This window comes from Danio rerio, chromosome 23 (assembly GCF_049306965.1).
Source record: "Danio rerio strain Tuebingen ecotype United States chromosome 23, GRCz12tu, whole genome shotgun sequence".
NCBI lineage: Eukaryota > Metazoa > Chordata > Actinopteri > Cypriniformes > Danionidae > Danio > Danio rerio.
The window spans coordinates 47,402,501-47,429,596 of NC_133198.1; the positions used below are offsets into that span (position 1 = coordinate 47,402,501).

At 39.3% G+C, this 27,096-nt stretch overlaps 2 protein-coding genes across 2 annotated transcripts in view; one reads left to right on the forward strand and one right to left on the reverse strand.

The window, feature by feature from the left end:
* The window catches only part of reeld1 (reeler domain containing 1), a 7,892-nt gene extending 6,880 nt beyond the window's left edge, over nt 1-1,012 (reverse strand). The window contains exons 1-2 of the mRNA XM_073939434.1: nt 971-1,012; nt 344-555 (exon numbers count right to left, since the gene is read on the reverse strand). Coding sequence (XP_073795535.1) covers nt 344-554 — 211 coding nt within the window. The 5' untranslated portion in view covers nt 555; nt 971-1,012. The remainder of the gene's footprint in view (nt 1-343; nt 556-970) is intronic.
* A 3,284-nt stretch (nt 1,013-4,296) lies between these two features.
* otud4 (OTU deubiquitinase 4) lies at nt 4,297-26,880 on the forward strand. Its single transcript, NM_001312659.3, is given in 21 exon segments — nt 4,297-4,698; nt 5,679-5,762; nt 5,884-5,934; nt 6,073-6,119; nt 8,558-8,630; nt 8,714-8,795; nt 9,855-10,005; nt 14,918-14,975; nt 15,096-15,219; nt 15,299-15,363; nt 17,873-17,973; nt 19,346-19,446; nt 19,538-19,664; nt 20,402-20,528; nt 20,754-20,838; nt 20,944-20,999; nt 21,364-21,726; nt 21,757-22,645; nt 22,964-23,140; nt 24,911-24,951; nt 25,050-26,880. Coding segments are annotated over 21 exon segments (4,035 nt in total). The 5' UTR covers nt 4,297-4,542; the 3' UTR covers nt 26,127-26,880.
* The last annotated feature ends 216 nt before the right edge of the window (nt 26,881-27,096 follow it).

The following is a 27,096-nucleotide window of genomic DNA, read 5'->3' on the forward strand; positions in this document are numbered from 1 at the left end:
TAGATAGATAGATAGATAGATAGATAGATAGATAGATAGATAGATAGATAGATAGATAGATAGATAGATAGATAGATAGACAGACAGACAGACAGATAGACAAATAGATAGATAGATAGATAGACAGACAGACAGACAGACAGACAAATAGATAGATAGATAGATAGACAGACAGACAGACAGACAAATAGATAGATAGACAGACAGACAGATAGATAGATAGATAGATAGATAGATAGATAGATAGATAGATAGACAGACAGACAGACAGACAGACAGACAGACAGACAGACAGACAGACAGACAAACAGACAGACAGACAGACAGGTAGATCTGTGTTTACCTGTGAGTGTGTGTTGGGGCAGATACACTGATCGGCTGCTGCGGATGCTGATGGCGGAGTGTGTGTGTTGTGGAAAGGAGCTGATGTGACCAGGCTTCATGTTCACACATGAGGACACACTCGCCCCACGAGAGAAACACACACCACAGCAGGGAAACGCACACACCAACACACACCCGGCCAACACTGCCTTCATCAGAATCAGCATCATACTGGTGTAAAACAGGAAGCATTATACACACAAGCATACAGATATACAAACACACTCATACACATACAAACGCATATACACACATTACATTTATATACTCTTCTTTTTAACATTTTATAACATGTTTTTTATTAGAATTGTATTTATTTATTTATTTATATTTAAAATTACAAATAAAAAAGTCTGGATATCTTAGTAAGATATAATTCTAAAAATGATTATAAAAAATGTCACATAGTCATATAATAAAAATCTTTAAAGAATAAATGCATAATATTTAGGTACAATTATACATGTACAGAACAAATAATTATAAATACATTGACTTTTCAGTGTTGCATAAGTAAAAGGTGTCTGCACAAATATATTAATATTAATTTAATGTGATCGGTGAGAGAGATGAAATAAATACTTACATTGAAGAAGCTTCTGTCCTTTTTGTTAGCGCAACACAAACTGACCCTGGAGTTTGCCTGCTGGAGTATCATTGCTCTCTCTCTCTCACACTCTCTCTCTCTCTCCTTCTCTAATCCTGTTTTTCTTTTATCCTGATGTCCTCTATTCTCTCTCCCAGGATGTGCAACAGCTGCTGATCCAGGAACTACTACATCCTCCTTCAATTAAACACACACACACACTTGTACAACTATCTTTATGGGGACTTCCCATAAGTGTAATGAGGTTTCTACTACAGACTGTGCACTTATTAAGTTCATATTAATTTGTTTAAACTACTTACTTAAAATGAGCTGAAAAGACTTTTTTTTTTTTTTTTTTTGCTTTTTGGCTGACAATTTCATTGTTATTTGTTCAATCTACTTGACTAATTTCAACTTAGTCAATAGAATCTGGATGCAGCCTTTATGATGCAACCTGAAATTGCATCCCTTAGCGATGCAATGTCAGACACAATGCACTCAATGACGTCACGGTGATGGGAGGGTTAGGGGTGGGATAGGTGAGCGCATTAAAAAGCATTGGATGGAGCTCAGATTGCACTGCACCAAGTCTGCATCCAGATCCCACTCAACTTAGTTTCTTCATATTGTCCCAACATAAATCTATTGTGTGGAACCCAGCATTTTTTACAGTAAATATTGTGTCCTCGTCCCCCAAAACTACCCCTTTCTGCACTTACATGTTCACAGTGTTTAACCATGTTTGATTTATGAGCCGATTTCCATATGGAAACCAAAAAAGTCCAGATGAGATCAAAAATTACTGTTATTATTATACTTGTAAAAACTTTGGTGCCCTCAATGTAAGAATACAAGGTTCACACACACACAAATAATGAGAGACCAAACTTGACAACACTTAAAAACACACCACATTGTTATTTAGATGCAGGGTCTGGGTATGAAACTGGAGCCCATTTAACACCACGTTAGCATTATTATGCACTGGCTTGTGCTTTCACAAGACTTAAGATTAGTACAAATTAGCCTTTAGCACCCACAGTGTCTTACCTCTGCAGTTAGATATTGTTTCTAGACACGACACTCAAAATGAATCCTAAATTACGGTGAAAGCGAGGGAAAGAGAGGCGAAGCTAAAATTGTCAAGTATAAGTCAAGTTCATCTCAAATATATTCAAGTACACGGATAATTGTTAAACAAACTTGACTTTTCCAAAACATTTTGGATTTATTTCTTTTTCCAAAACTTTTCCAGACCTGAAAAAATGCCTTATTGAAATTTCAAGACTTTCCCAGGACAATCGCCTCACAGCAAAAAGGTCGCTGGTTCGAGCCCAGGCTGGGTCAGTTGGCATTTCTGTGTGGAGTTTGCATGTTCTCCCCGTGTTGGCATGGGTTTCCCCTGGGTGCAAAGTCCAAAAAACGTGGTATAGGTGAATTGGGTAAGCTCTTGTCCGTAGCGCATGTGTGTGAATGAGTGTAAATAAGTGTGAATTATTATGTAGTACGGAAGTTTCCCAGTGATGGGTTGCAGCTGGAAGAGCATCCGCTGCGTAAAACACAAGTTCGTGGTTCATTCCGCTGTGGCGACCCCTGATTAATAAAGGGGCTAAGCCGAAAAGAAAATAAATGAATAAATGAATAATAGATAATATAAATATACCTAATTTGGACCTATTGACCACCCCTATAATGGATTACACCATTGTGAACTCATAATCAGATCAATCAGTCTACGCCGATAGACATGGTAAGTGTTCACTTTTCTTGTCAAATAGGTGTTTGTTTCTACATATAGCCTAAAAGTAAAGTAAAATTAGATGCATAGTTTGACCTACAGTAACCTCTGAAACAGCTAATCAGAGGATATTGTAGGTCAGACTACACAAAATATCCCACAAAACACAGAAAACGTAAATATTTGTTAATTAAACAAATGTCATTTAAGTAAATGCATACATTTGATTCACGGACCCCCCTGATCATCAATGTAATTTGCATCCTGACTAATTTTAGATCTGAATACGTTTCATTAGGCTCAATGATGATGTAAATAATTTTCATTTTTATAAAGGTCATTTCCAACATAAAGCAAACACTTTACCTGTGCTTAAAGGGACAGATCACCCAAAACCAAAACCTAAAAAATAAAATCCTGTCATCATTTACAAATCTGTTCCTTTCTTCTGTTGAACACAAAGAAAGATGTTTTGAAGAATATCAGAACAGAAATCATTGACCTTCATACTATTTATTTGTCCTATTATTAGGGTGCGAATTATACATTGACTATGGGGGGGGGGGGGGGGTATTTTCAGTAGTTTGTGTAAATAAACATGCACGCTTCATTGAACCAAATTCATTTATTTAATTAAATAACATCTCATAGGATATCAAACTTATTTAAGTTTTCTGTGTTTTGATGGATAAAGAGCTGATACTGTAACCTCTGATGGGTCAAAATTAAGAACTTTTCCAGCACTTTCCAGGTGCATTTTAGGCTAAATGTACATTAAAAACACCTATTTATTTTCAAGAAAAGTGCCTATAGGACACTTACGGTATCGGTTTGTAGGCTAGATCTGCTGGTGATCCAATTCTAGATTCAGCCTGCCGACTGAGTATTTTCCTGCATAATGAGGCTACTGCATTCACAATGGTATGAACCATTATATGGCTGGTCATATGTATATTTATATTATATTTCTTTCTTCATTTTGTTGTTAATGTTATTATTTAATATACTGATCAATGTAAGCTTTTTGTCACTGTTTAAAGATTTACACATGTTGTTCTGGTGTCCTTCATGGGGGGATCAAGGGTTAATTAGGCGGGTTAGACCCCCCAAACCCCCCATAATTCGCACCCTGCCAACTATGGATGTCAACATTCTTCAAAATATCTTTTTATTTAATATAAGCAAAATAAAACCAACAAATAGTTATTAAATGTGAGTAAATTTTCATATAAGTTGAACAATTCCTTTAATATACATGATATGTCTACAAAACCCCATATAAAATTAAAGGTGGTGCTTAAACTGATAACCAATGCTTTTCAATTAATTTCACTGTTCCTCCAAATTAATGCACAATGTAATCAAACAAATGAAAGTTGTATTTAAGTATTGATTCATTTATTTATTTACCTGTTTACTTACTTTCTGTTTCAGTTCTGCTCCAAGTTGTTGCAGTATGGGGCGTGTAGTTTCACTTTCTTTTTCGCCTACATCTCCCAGCGTCTCCCCATTAAATCCACTCAGTTCCTTTTATGTTCTGCACTGTGCCATGATCATGCCTGGGAAAAAGCACTGATATTTACCTGCTTTTGCTGACTCCTGATCACCTGGATTAAAGCATCCAGCCCTGGACTCGTGGATGTAGCGTTCAGGTCAGGCGTGATCTGCAAACAATCCCAACTTTCCTTTGCACTGAAATCAAAAGCGAATCCGGTTAATCCAGTCTCTCAGGAGCCTTTGTTGAGTTCGCCTGAATGCAGGGATGGTAATGAAAGTAAAGCTACAGATATAGTGTGCTAAATTTTGGGATATTGAGTTGGAGTGGATCGCCATGGAGCTCCGGGCGGCTTCAGCGGACGCGCAGCAGCAGCTGGCCGGTGACAGGACGCACGAGTCCCGCATGGACGAGTACCTGCGCTCGCTGGGTTTTTACCGCAAAAAGATCGCCAAGGATGGGTCATGTCTGTTCAGAGCCGTGGCAGAACAGGTCAGAAGACTGATAATTAACTTAATAACGCCAATTAAACGTGTCACGATTTTAATACCTTCATTTCAAGCATGACTAACTTACCTAAACCGCATGAAACGCGAGTTTCACGGTGCTCCATCAAAATGTCACACAGATTCACTGAAATAAATCGTTATATACCCTTTTCTACACCACTTGTGCTTTAATATAACTAATTGTCATCTTTACGGTTTGTCAAAATCACTTTTTGGTTTATGTGAAGCTAATTAGCTTTAGCATACTAGCTGCTAACGTATGCAGCAGTATTAACCCTGTCACTGTTTGTTTCTACCTTAAACAATGAATGTCAATAAGAAAACGCAGCTCTTATTTATTTGATCTCTAAGAGGATTTTTTTATATACAAATAGTGTAATGTTACTTTTATTTGATTTTTTATGTAGATTTAATAATCTTTACAGGAAATATATTATTATGACCTTTAATACCTCCGGGCGCCTCTATTTTTAGTTCACAAAATTTTAATAGATTTGTTTACCTCATTAACATCACATTAAACAGTTTTTATGTCAAATATTCATAATATTTTCATTTTAAGGTTACATAAAGTGTCTTCATTTTTATTTAGGCTATGATTTCAATAATTTTGATGTAATAAAGAAGGAAGTGTTGCAAATTCATTTGGAAATATTCTTAAAATTAATTTGACTATATCAGCATTAAATTAAAAGTAATGTCCATTTTGATTGAAAGTTTTTGTTAGTAACATTTATACTATTGAAATAATTTTTAAAATATTAATTGTAAAGATTTAGCTGATTCATCGCTTATGCAGTCTGAATTAAACTGGGTCAATTTAGTCTTTGTTTTACCTGTTTGTTTGATAAACCTGTTTTTCTCGGTAGTGACAGCCGAGTGTAATGAAATGAATGTGTCTAAGCTGAGGCTGTTGTCATTTTAGGATCTTTATTAATGATTGTGTGTGTGTTTGATTGACAGATACTGCATTGTCAGGGTTTACACACACAAGTGCGGGCGGCCTGTGTGAATTATCTTAGACAGAACAGACCTACTTATGAGCTGGTGAGATTACATTACATAATAATGCATTATTATGCTTTACGTTGCATTAAAATTCATACATGACAATTCAAAATTTAAGAAACTAAACATATATTTTTTTTTTTGCCTGTGGGTGTGGTAGTTTATCGAAGGCAACTTTGAGAAATACCTGGAGAATCTACAGGATCCTCAGGTAATTACTGGAATAAACAACATCCCTAACTCAGGCAGATTGTCTCCAGAGTTGTATTAAACTTTTATTATCTAGAATCTATATTAACTCTGATTTTACTATTACAATATTACATTTTTCCTCTTTGCTTCTGTTTAGAGCTGGGTTGGACAGGTGGAGATCTCTGCATTGGCTGAGCTCTATAAGTGAGAATATTACAATTTTTTCTATATTTTAACTGCATATTTTTATGCCTGAGCTGTGATTATTTTGACTGGCTATCATTTTTAACCATCATTCTCTAAGTGTCATTTTATAGCCATGTACAGTGCATCCGGAAAGTATTGTTAGCGCTTCACTTTTTCCACATTTCTTTATGTTACAGCCTTATTCCCATATGGATTAAATTCATTTATTTCCTCAACATTCCACACACAATCCCCCATAATGACAATGTGGAAAAAGAGTTTTTATTACAAATAAAAAACCTAAAAATGAAGCTCTAAGTTGAGCTCAGGTACATTCTGTTTCCATTGGTTATTCTTGAGATGTTTCAGCAGCTTCATTAGAGTTCACCTGTGGTCAATTCAGTTGATTGGACATGATTTGAAAAGGCATACACCTGTCTATATAAGGTCCCAGGGTTGACAGTGCATGTCAAAGCACAAACCAAGCATGAAGACAAAGGAATTGTCTGTAGACCTCAGAGACAGGATTGTCTCAAGGCACACTGCTGGGGAAGGTTACAGAAGCATTTCTCCTGCTCTGAAAGTTCAAATGAGCACAGCGGCCTCTATCATCCGTAAGTGGAAGATGTTTGGAGCCACCAGGACTCTTCCTAGAGCTGGCCGGCCATTTAAGCTGAGTGATCGGAAAGAAGGGCCTCAGTCAGGGAGGTGATCAATAACCCGACAGTCACTCTGTCTGAGCTCCAGCGTTCTTCTGCGGAGAGAGGAGATCCTTACAAAAGGACAACCATCTGTGCAGCAATCCACCAATCAGACCTGTATGGTAGAGCGGCCAGACGGAAGACACTCCTCGCCTGGAATTAGCTAAAAGGCATCTGAAGGACTCTCAGACCATCAGAACCTAAACTCTCTGCTCTGATGAGACTAAAATTCAACTTTTTGGAGTGAATGCCAGGCGTTACGTTTGGAGAAAAGCAGGCAGCACCCATCACCAGGCTAATAGCATCCCTACAGTGAAGCATGGTGGTGTTGGCATCATGCTGTGGGGATGTTTTTCAGCAGCAGGAACTGGAAGACTAGTCCGGATAGAGGGAAAGATGAATGCAGCAATGTACAGAGACATCCTGAATGAAAACCTGCTTCAGAGCGCTCTTGACCTCAGACTGGGGCGGTGGCTCATCTTCCAGCAGGACAATGACCCAAAGCACACCGCCAAAATATCAATGGAGCGGCTTCACAACAACTCTGTGAATGTCCTTGACTGACCCAGCCAGAGCCCAGACCTAAATCCTATTAAACATCTCTGAAGAGATCTGAAAATGGCTGTACACCATTGCTTCCTATCCAACCTGATAGAGCTTGAGAGGTACTGCAAAGAGGAATGGGCAGAAATTCCCAAAGACAGGTGTGCCACGCTTGTGGCATGATATTCACAAAGACTTGAGGCTGTAATCGCTGCCAAAGGTGCATCAACAAAGTGTTGAGCAAAGGCTGTGAAAACTGATGTACATGTGATTTTTCAGCTTTTTTATTTGTAATAAATTTGCAACAATTTCAAAAACCTTTTTTTCACACTGTCATTATGGGGGATTGTGTGTAGAATGTTGAGGAAATCAATTGATTTAATCCATTTTGGAATAAGACTGTAACAGAAAAAAAGTGGAAAAAGTGAAGCGCTATGAACACTTTCCGGATGCACTGTAACTGCATTATTGGTGGTCTGCCAGTTATTATTGGCTCTTAGAAGCTATGCATTATGTTCATGTATAAATCAGATCACAAATGGCATGCATGGAGAGTTAAAACTCATGTAGTTAATTTGGTTGCTGCTATACATGGTGATTCTGAATTGCAATAATGCAAAATAAATCATTTCAGGAATCAAACTCACTCAAATGTAAAAAAATGTTAGACGTGCATAGTTTTTTGTAACATTTATTTAGATTTATTAATATTGTGGGTGACTTGGTGGCTCAGTGGCTTAATGCTTCTTTTATCCTCATTTGTAAGTAGCTATGAATAAAAGCATCTTCTAAATTAATAAATCATTCATTTTCCTTCGGTTTAGTTCCTTTATGCATCAGAAGTCGCCACAACTGAATGAACCGCCAACTGATCCAGCATAGTTTTTACATAGTGGATGCCCTTCCAGCTGCAACCCAGTATTGAGAAACATCCATACACACTCATACACTACAGCTAATTTAGTTTATCCAATTCACCTTTAGCGCATAGCACAGGAGAACATGCAAACTCCACACAGAAATGCCAACTGACCCAGCTGAGGCTCGAACCAGCGACCTTCTTGCTGTGAGGCGATAGTGCTATCTACTGCACCACCGTGCCGCCCAGTTCATTTAGTTGAATCGTTTCTCACGTCAAGCTTTACAATCTCCATTTACTACTGTTCGTTATTTCTAACTGTGTCCTGATTATTTGTTTGTTTTTTTCTCCAGGCATGATTTTATTATTTTTCAGGAGCCTGATCAACCGCCTGTTAACCTCACAGAGAACGGCTTCACTCATAAGGTGCACACATTCATTCATGCACAATTTTCAAAACTCAATTTCTGGAGCACTCGAATAAACCTCCACGTCTCTTTCTTCATCAGGTGCGCCTGTGCTTCCTCAACGGAAACCATTACGACAGTGTTTACCCTGAATCCTTTGAGAAAAATGCTGCTGTATGTCAATGTGAGTGCTGATTCTTTAAGATATAATACTGGATTGTGCTTTTAGCATCTTATCGACACTAAAGTATCTTATAACAATTCCTACTGCTGAAATCAGCTTCCAGAAATGATCAGATGTGCTCCAACTTTAGGCACATTCACATCAAGACTTAAAGCACATCTGTTTAGCTGTGTCTTTACTGAATGAGCACTGTGCTGCGTCTCGCACATCACACTCTTATGTCTTTCTTTTCTTTTTCAATTCTTTTAAATCCTGTTTTAATGTGTTTTATGCTGTTGTTTTAGGGTGCTTTCACACCTACACTTTTGTTTTGGAACTTGTCTCGATTGGCCAGTTAGCGCGGTTCCTTTGGCATATGTGAACAGGGCAATCGCGCTCTGTTCCGCGCCAAAGTAATCGCTCCGAGATCGCTTGAATGAGGTGGTCTCGGCTCGATTGAAACGAACCCTGGAGCGGTTCGATTGCAGTGAGAAAGCGATCCTAGTGCGGTTATATCACAGTGTTTTATGGATATGTAATAGGCTTACGGCTATATGAAGAGAGAATTATGAGTATGGCGGGAACTTTTGCGAGTCTCCGGATGCCCGCAAACGAGTGATGATCTCCCGGTAATTTTGCGTCTCCCTCCCGGTCCTTAAATAGGCTACGTCGCGCACCCTTCTCACCCCTCCCCACCGCATCTCTCCTCAGACACATCACGCATGCGCACCCTGTCAATCACCCTCAAACCACCACCTCTCCTAATAACAGTTTAGCGGGATGCTGCAAAATAAACCCTGACACTCTGACCAATGTGAGGAGAGTTTACTCACACGTGACTTGTTTTAGCTCTTTTGGTCCGATTAGAAACTTTGCAGTGTGAAAGTGAACCGCTCCAAGAGCAAAGAGCAACAATGTAACATTTATAATCTCTGTTTCGGAACAGCTGAATGGATTCACAGGTGTGAAAGCACCCCTAATTCTCTCTCTTACTCTTGTTTATGTATAGCACTTTGAATTACCATTGTCTGTGAAATGTGCTATATTAATAAACTTGCCTAAACATCTGTCCACGTCTAGCGATCCTGTACGAGCTGCTGTATGAGCGAGTGTGTGGCGTCGAACGCAACGTTGTGGGATCATGTGTGAAAGGAGGACGAGGACGAGATAGACAGGACTCAGAGGAGTGCAAGAGCAGTGAGGAGTCTGAGCTGGAGGAAGACGACTTCTGGTACACATTTACCTGCTTGAATCATTTACATTCATTCATTTTCTATTTGGTTTAGTCCCTTTATTAATCCGGGGTCGCCACAGCGGAATGAACCGCCAACTTATCTAGCAAGTTTTTACGCAGCGGATGCCCTTCCAGCCACAACCCATCTCTGGGAAACATCCACACACACATTCACACACGCACTCATACACTACAGATAAATTAGCCTACCCAATTCACCTGTACCGCATGTGTTTGGACTGTGGGGGAAACCGGAGCACCCGGAGGAAACCCACGCGAAGGCAGGGAGAACATGCAAACTCCACACAGAAACGCCAACTGAGCTGAGGTTTGAACCAGCGACCCAGCGCCACTGCCTCGCTCTTGAATCATTTACATTCAGTGATTTAGCACTGAACTGTAAGTTTAGTGACTTACAGTTAAGGAGGCATGCAGCAATTCAACAGGAAGAGGCAATACACATAATAATACAAAGGAACTGTTTAGCTTAGAGAAGTGAATGCTAGAAAAAAAAAAGGGGGGGGGGGTTATTATATTGATCGGTTTGTCAAGCACATTTTTTTCCTAGAAATATGGAGTGATTGTAAGAGAGTGCCTGATGCAAATGTGCAAGAACTGGTACTGGTGCAAGTTTTAATAAAAGTGTCAGAGAGATAAAAGCAGTTCTTAATTTGTGCATCATGAGGTCCTGAAACAGATCGAGGTAACTGATCCGGCATGCTACCTGAGGATGTAGAGGTGTCGCGCATGAAAGTTGAGAGCGGGGCGTTGGATATCGGAGGGGTGTCGCGGATGTAAGCTAATAGCCAGTGCGGAGGTTGTTGTTGTGGAAGAAAGTGAAAAGGGTTGGGGAGTCGCGGAACAATGTGAAAGTGAACAGCACATGGAGGAGGAGAGGGGGTGAGGAGGGGATCAGTAAAATGAGGTTCATCAGAATTCAGAGGTGCTGGATCCGGCGTGTTCCAGCACAAATTAAAGTGTGTTTTCTACAGGTGGTTTGTCAAGCCCACTCACCTGTGTGAGGCGCACTCAGAATTGCATAATGTTTTGAGGTTGGGGTTGTGGTTTGGGGGAGAGAAGACATTACACAAATCTAATCTATTGATTCCAGAATTGTGAAGGGTTTTGGTTATTGTTGATGAAAGTATGATGCTATGTTTGTGCTGGTTTTGGCATTTCTTATGCTGCGTTCACACCAGATGCAGGTGAAGCGTCAAGCGCAAGTGATGTACATGATAAGTTAATGCAAAGACGCAAATAGACATCCTGTGGCACGTTTTGTGCGAATGAGGTGACGCGATTCACTTGAATAAAGCGGTGCGACTTTGCACATTTGATGCATTTCTCGTAAATCGCTGGAGTTGGAAAATCCTAACTTCAGCAGACATTCACGAGCTTGCTCTTGTAGGGGAGTCATTATGTTTTGCCTGTTGGTGTTCTGAGGGGAAGCCCTTTCGCCGACACCGGAAAACAGTTCATCAGACTGGGCTCGGCTCATTCTGGAGCACCACTGAAAGCGTCCATCATCCAGGTATAGTTTCTGGAGAAGTTGATGAACTCAGAGCTGGGTACACTTCTGAAAGATCTAGTGGACTCCGACACCGTGCTGAATGAATCTATGCTGTTTTTCAGCCTCCCTAAAGCACATAAAGCCCAGCTACTCTCTCAATAAAATCCATGTTCCATGAGTCACTGGGCAGACAGAAGCCCCGCCCATGATGCGAATCCGCTACCATTGTGAAGTGTATGTGACACACGAAATGTTCACTTGTCTATTTAGGCTTGAATATCGCACAATTTGACATGACATTTATTGCCATACTGAAAGCATCAGCAGATATTGAAAATTAAAAATGACTGGTAAGTGGTTTGACTTAATGTAAACCAACAAAATCAGTCACTCCTATGTGTGCGCTATGTTCTTATAATAATGTTAAGTAGGTTTAATTTGTATTAATTAGATTACAACCCTTATCATTTCATTGGAGTGCAGTGGCTCATATTTATGTTTCTGTTGTGTTGAGTCACGTTTGGTGTGGACAGACAAATTGCTTGTTGCTAGAATCTTGCGTGATGTGTATACATAAACCTATAGACAGTGTAATCTATAGGTTTATGTATGTTTTTTTAGTTCAGTCAATTGCAATGGATACAATAATATCTTGCTTATGATTACACTATAGACTAGGGCTGTGCAATTAATCGAAAATCGGTTTCAATTTCGATTATGGCTTCTAACGATTATGAAAAACCCTTAATCGAGATAAACGATTATTCCATCATATACCGCCTCCTTTCCAGTTCCACGTGAAAGTGACTGAAAGATGTGCTGTAATGTAACTTTTGCAGCATGGGATGCGCATCATTCATATTTTTAAAAGCGCGAAAGAGCACGTGCTGTTGTGTGTGTGCACGCTGCGCTTAGCCTCGGACAGGTATTGTGTTTGTGTGTGTCTGTGTGCGCGCGGTCCGCGCTTAGCCTCGGACAGCAGAGAACACGCACATCTAACGCCATCCTAATGCGAGCGCTTTAATGGTCAAATATATGCACGGTGTTTAGTGATTATTCATATTAACCCTCACTTGTGTAATAAACAAACAAGTTGAGAATCAAAAGACACGTGAAAGAGAAACCATATCGGAGCCGCACTATTCTTAAAGTGACAGCGTGCGATATTTCTGCTGCTGTTTTTATTATTAATCAAACAACAAAAGCAGAAAATCCCTCACTGCTCTTGACTGAAGGACTTTTGTAGTTAAAGTGTTATCTTACAGTGAAGATGCTTAAAACACATAACAGGTTTAATAGCTCATTTCTAATAACTGATTTTTTTATCTTTGCTATGATGACAGCACATTATATTTTACTAGATATTTTTCAAGATTCTAGTATTCAGCTTAAAGTGACATTCAAAGGCTTAATTAGAGTAAATAGGCATGTCATTATGTAACAGTAGTTTCTTCTGCAGACAATCAAAACTGTATATTGCTTAAGGGGGCTAATAATATTGAGCTATTAAAATAGGTTCAAAATATTTAAACCTGATTTTTTTTCTAGCTGAAATAAAACAAATAAGCCTTTCTCCAGAAGAAAAAATATTATTGGAAATACTGTGAAAAATTGCTCTGATAAACATAATTTAGGAAATATTTGTATATAAAAAAAAATTCACAGAGGGGCGAATAATTTTGACTTCAACTGATAATCGTTTTGAATAATCGTGATTACAATGACCAAAATAATCGTGATTATGATTTTTCCCATAATCGAGCAGCCCTACTATAGACCATTTTGAGAGATGTAAACAATAACAATGGTCCTAACGTATTTCCTGCTCTACAGTTTTAATTTTCAAAGCTTCAGAGAATTCTGAAATGTTTATATATTGACAAAGTTATGACAGCTGTTTTCCATTTCTGAATTCCCTCTTGTTACAGTTATTAAAATAGTTTGACAGCAAGCAGGAAATGTTCATAGGCCAATCACATCACCACATTGAAGTGGTCTATAATCAGTGGTGTAAAGTAACTAATTACAAAAACTCAAATGACTGTAATTTAGTAGTTTTTATAAGAAATTGTAATTTACTGAATAGTTTTATAAATGTGGACTTTTTTAGTTTTTATTTTTTTATATTTTTAGTGCTGTATCTATACTTTTACTCCCACGTTCCTTCAGCCTACAGTCACTACTTTCTTGTTTATGGGGATTAGAAAAATCAGTCCTCTAACTCCTGTCCAATCAAATCTCACATAGAACTACCTCAAGACATGTGCACTTTACACTGCAGCAAACTGTGTGGAAGCATTAAAAGTGTCCAAGAAGATGTTCAAAATCTTTATACGCATTGACCCAGAGACTGTTTAGATCAGGGATGCCCAAACACAGTCCTGGAAGGCTGATGTCCTGAAGATTTTAGCACCAACTTGCCTCAACACACCTGCACGGATGTTTCTAGAAAGCCTAGTATGAGATTGATTAGCTAGCCCAGGTGCGTCTGATTGTGATTGGAACTAAACTTTGCAGGACACCGGCCCTCCAGGACTGAGTATGGGCACCCCTGGTTTAGATGCATGTCACTGATGAGAAGATGATGGATATTTACTGTATGAGGACCGAAATGGCCTTAAACACCCAGCAGGCACAAGACGTCAACATGCCGTCAGATTGACATTGTACCCTAACGTCGTGGAGACGCTGCATTTTGTTTATAAATGAAAATCGAGTTTATATCAGAACTCACATCAGGCCAACGTCAATGTCCAACCAAAAACCAACCGAATATCAACGTCCAATGATGTTACAGCTTGACGTTCTGTCGACGTTCCCACTATGACGTCTATCAGACGTTGAATTTTGGTTGCCATAACTGATGAATAAATGTTAGTATTTGGCATCAATAGGATGTTGTTGGCTATAGTTGGATTTTGGTCACTTTCTAACGACCTAAAATCAACCAAATATTAACGTCATTTGATGTCATTATTGGGCATCAAAATAATGTTGTCCTTAAACGCTGGCTAGACATTGAATTTTGGTCACCTGACATCACAACCTAAATCTAACCAAATATTAACGTCTTATGATGTTGTGTGCCTGCTGGGCAATCACTAAATGCACTACAGAATGTTACGTTTACACACAAACACATCCACAAATTACATGTAAATGCATCAGCTTTATACAGCGTAATACTCACTACTCATGAGCACTTTTAAAAGGGCTACTTTTTACTTCACTTTAAGTAATATTTACAACAGGTACTTTTACTCTACTCGCACTACATTTTTAGGCAAGTAATGGTACTTTTACTTAAGTATGCTTTTTCAGTACTTTTTCCACCACTGCCTATAATAGTACCTCAGTGATACTAAAACTACTCTTGATTTGTGTATTTGCATTTGTTAGGTCTACTGAACCCAGAGAGAAGACGAGCAACGGGATGAATGCCAGACCACCGCAAAGGGTGCTTATGTTAAGCTTCATTCTCTCTGTATATTTCTCACAGATTGAAGTCAGCGTTTTGCTACTCTGACTTTGTAATATGATGATATATTGTGTATAACAGAGCTATATATTTGTGCAGGGTCGTGGGAGGGGCTACTCAAGAGGAAGGGGGCGGGAATTTTTGTCCACTAAGGTGCAGAAGTCCCTAAACCCCACCCTCTACAGGAACGTGGAGTATGACGTGTGGCTCCGTTCGAAACGACGTACGTCAGTTTTTGTGTTGCGATTCTGAAATGTAATTAGCATCTTGATGAAATCACTTTAATATCTGTGTGTTTTTAGTCCAGCAGCAGCGAGACTTCTGCATTGCCGCAGGGATGCAGTACTCAGTCGGAGACAAGTGCAAGGTTAGCAGTGTGTTGACAACTGTTTTCTGTATTTAATTTTGATTTATTTTTAAATACTTGCACAGTGTCTAACTGAAGCCCATAATACAGTGGTTCTCAAACCTTCCTTAAGCACCATCTCAGAAAAAAATTGTCTCTCCAAGTACCACCAAAATGAGCAGTATTGAAATACAATAGCGTAGTAGGCCGAGTAAAGCAGCTACACCTCTGCACAGTTAAAAAAACGTGGCAGATTACCTCAGAAATATAGGCTACAGTATATGTCATATATAGCATATTATATAGAGCATTTTTGGTAAATTTATTAATGTTTGTAGCATGTACATGACATATTTCATTCCTCTGTGTACCACTAGAAGGAAGCCTGCGTACCATTACTGGTACATGTACCACAGTTTGAGAACCACTGCCATAATACAAGGGGTGTGTGCAGTAACTATAGTGGAGATATTAAAATTAGCCTCAACCGGAAATTGCAGAGACTTTCATGTCAGTATGCTGATGTACTTCAAACTGAATATTGAGTAGGGGCGGGGCTCTTTTACAAATCATTTTCTTGTAGCTAACTAATGGTAAGAGGGGCGTGGCTAAGAATACTGTGGCTGAAGTTTCAAACTGACATCATCAGAGAAGGAGCCAATCCAAACGCAGAAGCAGATGGTCATACTTTGATTGCAGATTACCAAAACAAACATAATTATTCCAGTGGATTAACTTCACCTGAAGTATAAGGGTCTTTGCACACTGAAGTCTGGAATTTTCATGTGCATTTTTTTTTATACTCGTCACAGAAATTTTTAACATACTCAAACCGTGCACACTGAATCTGCTGCATATTAATTACAGGGTTCTTACAGGTGCTGGAAATCCTGGAAAATGCTTGATTTTCTATATAGTGTTTTCAAGGTTAGAAAAGTGCTTGGATTTTGGACAAAGTGCTTGAACCTGCTTGACTTTGAATTTGCTGGGCTCAAAATTGTGACTGTTTTGATTGCATATTCGCACAATTTTATCTTTGTGACCTCAAAATATATTCGGGAGCATATGTGCGAGTGCATAAATTGTTGTTGTGCGATCAGTTTTCATTGCAAAATTTTCATCGCATGTACGTATTTATGGAGCTAATATTTTTGTGTTCAATTGAATTATTAACAATTGTAAGTTAATAATACTGATTATAACCTATTAGAAATGTTTTGAATTTGTATTTCTTAACTTGGTTATTGAACATCTGAAATTTAAGACAATTTAGTTTTTTTAAGTCAGATTTTTATAGACATATTTTTAAACTTCTGATCTTTTTTGGTTCTGAATTCAAAGACTGCAGATATTGGGTATGTAAAAATACAGTTTTAAGTTTTTAAGAATTCAAATTAACACAATTTAAATTCAGATTGTTTTAGCACTATTAGCTTTCTATGTATTTAGGAGACATTCACCCAGAATGCATCTTTGCACCTGAAACACCAATCCAATGACTGTAAAAACTATGCACATGAAATATCATGAACAACTGGTCATGAAAGTTTGGTACTACACCCAAACAAAATCTGACTGTAAGCTTATTTCTTGAGATATTAACTTTAGGTAGAAAGAGACCAAACTTAAAAACATCCAATAACTGAACTTTTTTTGTTTATTTATTTATTTATTTTTATCATTTTTGGGTGAACTATCCCAATAAATCTATGCTCGAAAGTACTCAAGAATTTAAGTTGAAATTTCATATTGTGTTTTTTAAAATGGCTCAATGGAATGTGCCATAAATGTGAAAAAGTACATAAACGTAAATAACCGTGGTTATTAGGTGCTTGAAAAGCATACAAATGCACCTTGAAAGTGCTTGAAAAGTGCTGAACTTTGAAGTTGGAAAAGGTGTAAGAACCTTGTAATTAATCAATTAAAAAAATGCAAAACAATTCAGTCAATTCAAACTCATAATGGTAAATCACAAACCTTTTATCGATGATTTTTCCCACAATTGACAGCAAGAATGAACATAGAAGCGTTGTCACCTGCACATGCAGCACCTACATGTGTTCAAACTAATTTAAAACGCCAAATATGATGAATTTATTCATATTTTTGCAAGTAAAACGTAATAAAGGTATTTTGCTATTCGCATGTACGGTGGCTCTGAACTGTCAAAACAGTTGTTAACTCAATTTGGGATGCGAAAATAAAAATATATATAACCATATATGATTTTTTTTTATGACGAGCGAAACTTTTGTAGGCAGTGTGTCAATATTTGACAACATGAGGTCGAATTAATTTTTCAAATTACGACATTTTCAAATTCAATGTACAATAACCTTAACAATGTGTACTAGCAAAATAAACATTGTAAATATTTATTTCAGACTGACTTGAAAAAGGTTTGAGGTCTCGTTGGGATGTGGACGTGTTTGTTTTGGTGCTCTCAGATGTCATTAACATTTGTCAATTTGCTTGGTGCACCTGTAAGCAATTTTGACCGCAAGATTGTTCTCTTCTTGAACTTTTTCAGGTGCAGCTGAGTGGCAGCAATCGGCTCTATAGTGCTTATGTTAAAGAAGTCAGTCCAGACAATGGGCCAGTCACTGTCTTTATTGAGGAACTCAACAAACAGTATGTGTTTTTGTTATTTAACTATACATGTGTTTAGGGCAGCATGATATTGGAAAAATCTAACATTGCAATATTTTTTCATTCTGCGATATACATTGCGATATGAACACAATTTCACTAGATGTGTTGAATAGCTATTTGAAAAGAATTGATCATTTTGTATTGATTTGGATGATTCTGTAGAGGAGTGCATATGCATAACTTTTAAGAAACAATCTTCAATCGTAAATGAATTCAGTAAAGAAATACAGTTGAAGTCAGAATTATTAGCCCCCCTTCGAATCTTTTTCTTCTTTTTTTATATTTTCCAAATGATGTTTAACAGAGCAAGGAAATTTTCACAGTATGTCTGATAATATTTTTTCTTTTGGAAAAAAGTCTTATTTGTTTTATTTCGGCAAGAATAAAAGCAGTTTTTTTATTTTTTAAACACAATTTTAGGGTCAATATTAATAGCCCCTTTAAGCTAATTTTTCTCGATAGTCTACAGAACAAACCATCATTGTACAATAACTTGCCTAATTACCCTAACCTGCCTAGTTAACCTTATTAACCTAGTTATGCCTTTAAATGCCACTTTAAGCTGTATAGAAGTGTTTGAAAAATATCTAGTAAAATATTATTTACAGTCATCCCGGCAAATATAAAATAAATCAGTTATTAGAAATGAGTTATTAAAACTTTTATGTTTAGAAATGTGACAAATTTTTTAATCTACATTAAACAGAAATTGAAGAAAAAAAATAAACAAGCGGTCTAATAATTCAGGGGGGCTAATAATTCTGACTTCAACTGTATATTGTATTGACAGTCCTAGTCAGGTGTGTCAAACTCAGGAGGGCCGCAGCTCTGCACAATTTAGTTCCAACCCTAATTAAACACTCCTGATCAAACTAATTGAGTCTTTCAGTCGTGTTTGAAACCTATAGGCAAGTATGTTGAAGCAGGGCTTGAACTAAACCGTGTAGGGCAGCGACCCTCCAGGATTTGAGTTTGACAAAGTCTTTGTATGTTTTATTTTTTATTTTTAAACAGCAGTGCGCTGGGCTTGGCTGTGGATTTTTTTTGTTTGCAGAATTGCATAGCACAATGAAGTCACCAATGTTTATCCATGCATATCATCTTGTTTTATTCATCTAAACTTTAATCAAAATAATCCCCTCTATCTTTGTTCCTCATGGACAAAATCAAGCCTCACCCTACAAAACCCATTGAATTCAGAAAAGCCTATCACAATTCCCATTTCATGCAATTTGCATTATACAACAAGAGCAGTTTTTAATATATATCATAATACCATATGTAATACAGCAGGTTATACATAAATAATTGCTACTGTGTTTAAATGATACTCTTGCTTTTATGTGTTCAGGCAAACGGTGCCGTTGTTAAACTTGCGTCTTCCGTCTGAAGAGCCTCAGTCTTGGCACACGGTGTCAGAGAGGGGAAAAAGACAAGCTGCGCCAAACAATGGTGCGCAAATTCCTTCGGGTAGGTTTTACAAATCAAAAACACACCTGAATGAGATCAGCTCATCCGCATTTACTGTCTTGGTTTTCTGCAGAATGGGAAAGCAGAGGAGGTCGGAGGCCAAACAGAATGCAGTCTCAGTCGGCACCCAGCGTTCGTGTACATAAGCAACACTCCTGGCCTCCGCAGGCCACAACTGATGATGCAAAAAACAAGTTCAGGTTCATAAGCCCGTTTTTAAGAAGACATCACAAATAATGCTTGCATTTGCTTAAGAGAAGTTTTCTAAAGATACTAGAGTTTCCATGGTTTTGATACAAGAATACTTTGACCTTCATGAAGTTCATTTATAGATTTTCGATAGGATCACGTGCTTATGATTGCTTGCAGCCGGCCTCGCATTATCCAATTTATGATTCACCAATCATACAATTCCTACGCCTAAGTTCCATATCACAGCCATCTTCGTTTTGAAGAATTCCCCCTTCCACCCCTACTCCTCCTCCTTCCTAGATGGGTAGCACCATAGCCCAGTGGTTAGCACGGTTGCCTCACAGCAGCAACGTCACTGGTTCTAGTCTTTACCAAGCCAGTTGACATTTCTGTGTGGAGTTTACACGTTCTCCCCATGCTCATGTGGGTTTCCCCCAGTTTCCTTCTATCGTCCAAAAACATGCAACGTAATTTAATTGACTAATCCAAATCGGCACCGTAGACATGCTCCTAGTAAGCAGTTATCTCTTAAAAGCAATCACTATCTGTTCAGTAACAACTACAGCAGGGGAGTTCTCCAGATCTACCTGAGCTCAAACTCCCCTCTCGCCTTGCAACGGGAGGGAGCTCCGCGCTCGAGGATCTTATAAGCTCAGGGCGCTCTCCCGGGACAGCCAAACAAGCTTTATAATCAATCATCAGCCATGTGTGAACTCTAGAATTGACTCTTAGTATGATGTGTTAGCAGACGGTCTGATCAGCGCAGCAGTCCTGTGTGTATTCTGCCAGAAGAGGAAGAGGAAAGCGTTGTTTTGGAGCTTCTGCACAAAGATGAGCACAACTTCCCCTCACTTGGACCCAGCCCCCAAACGGTGAATCCATCACATTCTGCTTGCATAATATGGTGTGAAACATGGGCTTTGGGTAGAAATAATGATAATCATGCATACCATTCATACCAAGGTGTTTATTAACAAGTTAATTAGTACCATATTTTATTGACTTGAAACTCAATTTAATGTTTTTTTTTAATCTTTGTTGCACTAAGTACATTCCTTAAAAACAAACATACAAATGCATGCGTTTTCTGAACTTAGGCCACTCCTGGTGAGGTCATAAAGAAAGGAGGGGAAAAGAAAAGCCATCGGAAAAAGGAACAGAAGGACAACTTCATGGAGACAGGTTGGCAATAAAGCTCTTCCCTTTAATATGCTAGTATTGCTGGTCATAGAAATGTTCTTGTAAATAGGACCATTCTTAATGTTTATTTTGGTTTACTGCTTTCAGAAGCATCTCAGAAGCCTTTACAGAGGCAGAAGAGTGGGACTGAAGAAAAACATGGGGTGAGAACATTGCGAAAACAATCATCTAAACCAGGGGTCATCAAACTTGTTCCTGGAGGGCCGGTGTCCTGCAGATTTTAGCTCCAACCCTAATCAAACACACCCGAACCAGCTAATCAAGGTCTTACTAGGTATACTTGAAACACCCAGGCAGGTGTGTTGAGGCAAGTTGGAGCTAAACCCTGCAGGGTCACCGGCCCTCCAGGACCAGGATTGGTGACCCCTGATCTAAACCAATTGTTCAATATCTTCTGTTAAAATATTGGCATTATGCCTATTTAATAGGCTATGCTATAAACTAGTATGTTTATAGTAATCCATTCTGATTTCCTAACCAGCCAATGACTTCTATACTATTTTCTAGATAAAGTTTTCTGAGGAACCAAGGCAAAGGTCTTCTTCAACAATAAACGAGAAATTACAAGAGAAACCTATCCCTGTCGCTGCTTCTCCACCTTCACCTGCTATCTTCTTATCTGGTCCCAAAACACCCATTTCTTTATCTAATTCTGCCACTTCCCCTAATCCTAACCAGTCTGCTCCTGAGGGAGTTAAAAAGGCAACCATCCAACCTAAGTCTAGCCCTGCTCAAAACCCTGACAACAGTCATTTGGAACCAGTGTCAACTTTAGCCTCTTTACAGCACATCTCTAGGGTAGCACCAGTCTCAGAAACCACTCCTGCCTCGCAGTTTATCTCTGGTGCAGCACCAGCGTCAGTTGTCCCACCTGCCTCACAGTCTATCTCTGCCACCACTCCTGCCTCACAGTCTATCTCTGCCACCACTCCTGCCCCACAGTCTATCTCTGCTGCTGCTCCAGTTTCTGTTTCCACCCCTGCCTCAGACTCTATACTTGTGGCTGCACCAGACTCAGCTACCACCCCTGCCTCACAGTATATCCCTGGGTCAAGGGCAGTCTCAGTTAGCACCCCTGCCCCACAGTCTATCTCTGGGGCAACAGCAGTCTCATCTAACACCCCTACCCCACACTCCATCTCTGGGGCAACAGCAGTCTCAGTTACCGCTCCTGCTTCACACTTCATCTTTGGGGCAACAGCAGTTTCTGTTGCCACCCCTGGTCCTATTCAATCTGCACCTGCACTAAATTCTACCAAACCCTCATTCCAAATGGCCCAATTACCTACAATGGAGCTCCTGCCCAGAACTGAAGCACCATCTCAGTTCACCTCGGTTGAATTGGTTGCATCTCAGATTACCCCAGTCCCTTTACCTACTTCTACCCCAACCCAAACTACTCTGGGCCCTACTTGCCCAATCCCAGCTGCCCCAGTTGAATCCAGCTTGTGCATTCAAACTTTGCCACCAGCCAATACTTCTACTCTATCCCCAACACCATCATCCACAATAGCGATTTCTGCACAGGCTCAGGTTGCTACCCCTGTATTAGATTCCCCAGGCTTGTCTTCTACCCCACATCCTATTGATGCAAACAATGCTCCACCAATTGCCCAAAAGACTGTTGATCCTCAAACCACTATGATGCCAGTCCCTCTTCCCCATGCTGCTCCCACCTCTATCTCCCCATCTATTGGTTCTGCTAATGCTTCACCTCCTGACTTACCCCTAGTCTCTCCAAAAGAATCAGTCCCATCTGCTTGTGAAACATCAACCATACCTGCCTCTGGTAAGTTTTGACTATTGAGGTTCAATCTTGGACATTTACTTTCGTAAAAGATAATGTGCAAGAGTTTAGGAGTGCAGGAGAATGTCAATATGGAAGTCTGTCTTAAGGGTGCCTTAAGGGTACCAAATACAACTTTAGATAAGGTAGAAACTTGTCCTGTTTGAGTATGGCGCCAGTGCCAAGCTTTTGTACTCCTAAAATTGCCATTTCAATTATCTATTTTTTTTTCAGTTCACAGAAACTGCAGCAAACCTGGTTGCAAATGCTGAAATTTTAGTAGACTCATTGAGTTCTCAAACAAGATCTGTTGTCCTTCAGGTGCAGCGCCTGTTGTTGACCACCCATCCCAACCCCAACACCTGCCGTTTCCTCAAGTCCAGTGGTCTCAGCTCCTACAGGACCCAGTTTATCCAGGATTCCCACAGAATGAGAAGGGACAGTTGGAACCACCTCCACCGTTTTCCTACTCCCAAAAAGGAGAGGACCTACCGAAAGGTAATGAAGTTCCTACAAATCCATTAATAATCTACGAAAAACTATGTGGAAAACATTTGCTGTCTATTGCCATTGATTATTAGCCGGGTTTCCACTATCGCGCCTAAAGCGAGCGAGCCAAGGCCAGTCGCATTTTCACTGTCACTTCCGGGGCCTAATCGGGCCAAAACGGGGCTTTCTCGGGGCCAGCAGCCGGCCTTTTTCGGCCCGCAGAATACCTTGGGCCAAAGAGGGCCAACTGGGCTTCGGGGCAGAATATTATATTGAAATAATTTAAAGAATTACAAATATCAGATAACTAACAAAAGCTAGCTATATATATATATATATATATATATATATATATATATATATATATATATATATATATATATATATATATATATATATATATATATATATATATATATATATATATATATAAAGATTTTAGATATTTTCTAAATACAGTAAACACCGGAGAATGTTTTAAATATTATTTTTAAAGTATTTGGCTAAGATGATATTAATCAAATCATGCAAACAGAGCATTTTCGGGGTGAGTGAAAGCAGAAACTAGGCCATCTTTTTTTTCTGTCTGCAGCTATGCAGCACTTTACAGATGCATCGGGGAAAAATGCAAGTTCAAAATGTGTTCTGTGTCCTCAAACAAGTGTGTATGTTTTTATATGATGTGGTAAAATTAAGAAAGGAAATTTTAAATACTTAAAGAGCTTTATTAGTGCACAGCTGCTGAGCGCAACAAAATATAGGCTATATTTTATTACGTGCTGCTCTTATGTGCTGAAACACTGAACACTTTCCTTTACTTAAGATTTAATAAGCAACATCTTTAAATAAAGGGAATCACCTATTAGTGTCATAAAGCCTATAGGGAAAAAATCATGTTTCAGTTCTCTCCGGAGAACTTGGGATGAATGTTAGACAGCGTCTGTCTAACTGAGGATGTTATAAAATACATTTTATATCGAGTTATTAATGGAGAATTTTATATATGTGGTGTTATATTATGGATGTGTGCGCTCCCTGCGCTGGGTCCCTCCGTTAGTGGCAAGACCACTGGATTTCAATGCCAACAGTCGGTCGGCGAGTAAATTAATCTGATGAATGAGAACACACAGGTATGTGCGTATAGTCATACATTCTGCTGTACATTAACGTGTCATTAGTTTGTTTTGGTTGTCCTAATTTTAATAGTTTCGTGACGATGTGGTGTGCTTTATCTGCCTGATTCCCGCTTAAGTGGGCGGATTGAGTGACGTTCGATTCGGGGGATGTTCTGGGGTGGGATTTGTGTGACGCGCTGCGAGCTACTATCCCGACAGTGGAAACTCGACATGATTTCGGCCTCACTGCCGAAATACTCAAACAGGACAAGCCAATCGCCCGGCCTGGCCCGATAAAAGCCCTGGCTCGCACTGGCCCGATAGTGGAAATGCGGCTATTGTATTCAAGGGTTAAACCAGGTGTCCAAACTCTGTCCTGGAGGGTTGGTGTACTGCAGATTTTAGCACCAACTTCAATTAGAAACCCCTAAATCAGCTAATCAACCTTATGAAGCACACTAAAAACATTCTTTTAAAGTATGTTATGGCAAGTTGGAACTGAACTTTGTTGGACATTAGCCCTCCAGGCGTGAGTTTGGGTACCTCTGGGTTAGACTTGTTGTTGGATGATTTTAATGTTTTAACACCATTAGTCAAGACTTAATGGCCAAGTAATTTATAATTTTTAATCATTAAAATGAAATGCATGTTTTTATTATTTTAGATATCAGTGTCCTCAAGTTCTTCTTCAACCTTGGGGTCAAGGTACACAATTTCAAATATTTGCATTTGTTCCTTCATTAAAGGCATATGTTCAACTATATTGAATTACAACAAATGTAATGTTCTCCCAATTTTCTCAGGCTTACACCCAGCCAATGTTTCCTCCTATTGTATATCTGGCACCACTGAACCAAGCCTACCTTAGAGGTCCTTCCCCTTCCTCTGACTCTCCTGCTAATCCCACCATGACTTCGTGGCAGCCAGAAAACCCTTCTTCTCAGCCTCAAAGTTTGAGCTCCATGGTTGACACCCCATTGGACAGCCATGCTCCAATTGCACCTGTGGCAGCTGGTAGCAGTCCTGTTGATCCCATAGAGGTAAGAGGATACAACGATCCTCCATCGATTCCAATGCATGTGCCACCAAGACCACCAATGCCTTGGTCAGCTCCTTCTGTTTCAAGTGCCTATCCTGGCGGGTACCCAACTACTCCTCCAGTGCAGTTTTCCACACCTCCATATCCACCCCCTGGGAATCAGATGTATCCACCATCATCTGTTGGATACCACCGTATGCCATTTCCACCAATGCCTTTAGAAGCAATAAACCATGGGCATCATGGTCCGATTGATGTCTTGCCTTTTGCTCGCCCCACACTTGATAGAGGTCAAGAGAATGGTCAGTTGTCAATGAACCCCCAATTTAGGTCTGTACAGAACTCTGCTGGCTTTCCTGGAGGCCAACCTCATTTTTTGAGTGGTGTAGAGTTCAAGTCAGTAGATACTCCTGTTTCTCTGGGTGGAATGGAACCTCCTCCTTATGGTGGACACTGTTCGGTACCATCTTTTCAGATTGGCCCATTGCAAGGAGACATGTCAGGATTGATCCCTTTACCAAACGGAAGCTTAGGAAGACAAGGGGGAGCCTTCCCGAAGAACCTACATGCTGAAGACTCTTCCCGCCTCGTCCATACATTTTCTCCTGAAGAAAAGTGGCCAGAGGAAATGGAGTCCACCAATGTAGACTTGAGAGTTCCTCAGTTATACTACAGCCATTCCTACAGGGGTGGAGGAAGGCGTGGCCAAGAGGACAGAGGAGGATATCGAGGGCGGAGCCAACGTGGACGGAAGGATTATATAGGCCGAGGCAGACAAGACGACCAGTCCTACAGACATTACGGGAGACGAGGTGCAGGGCCACAGTTGCCATATCAGTGACGCTGAATGTTGTTTTGGTTTACAATCATATCAGATACATGAAATCTGTTGTTTTGAGTTTTGCTGGGTGTCTTTTGGGATGTTATTGATTAGTTGTTTTATCTAATCATTTTTAACCGTTTTGTCTTTATCCTCACATTCTTGCTAATTGAAGCAACATGGTTTCGCCTGTTCTGATGTCACACAACCCCTGTGAAAATGTAAACTGCATAGGTAATAAAGTCTAATAAAACATTTTGTTTTAATGAGCACAAACTGAATTTTCCCGCATTAGTGCACTTAAAAGCAAAAATGAATAAAGATCATTCCTTTATTTTGGTTTGAGTCCTAAAGTTTTCAGATCTATGCAAATTTGATTTACGTTTAATTTGTATTAAATTTAGATTGTGCTACAAGGTGTTTTAACATGGAATTTGTCCACACTGGTTCTCAGAGAACTTAATTTTACTGAAAAACACTCCACTCGATCTGCATGGTGAGTATATTGGTGATGGCATCTCACCTTAAAAAAGGAAAGTGCCTTTAGTGTAGTGTAGAGTTGTCAATGCATTTTTGGGACTTCTTGTTTGGTTTTCTTCATGTCTGACCATGCGTTTTCATGCACTATAATCCCCAAGCAGTGGGCTCTGTGGATGAATGTTTGATGCCAAATGCCTGTAATAACATATTTGATCCAAATATGTGGTTTGAAACCAAAAACAACCGTTGTATTATCTATTGTTCCCCATTTTGACAAATAAAACAGAAAGCCTAAGAAGACTTAGTTGCATTTTTTAAAATTACATTAAAGGGGAAGAGGTTCATTTTAGCTAAACAGTTTGACCTTTTTTGTTTGCCATTTTGCCAATCTCTGTGTTTGGTGGGTGCTCTTTAATAAGTTTAGCTTAAGGTTGCATAAAGTCTCAAACTCAATTCCTAGAGGGCTGCAAATCTGCATATTTGCTCCAAACCTAATCAAACACAGCTAATC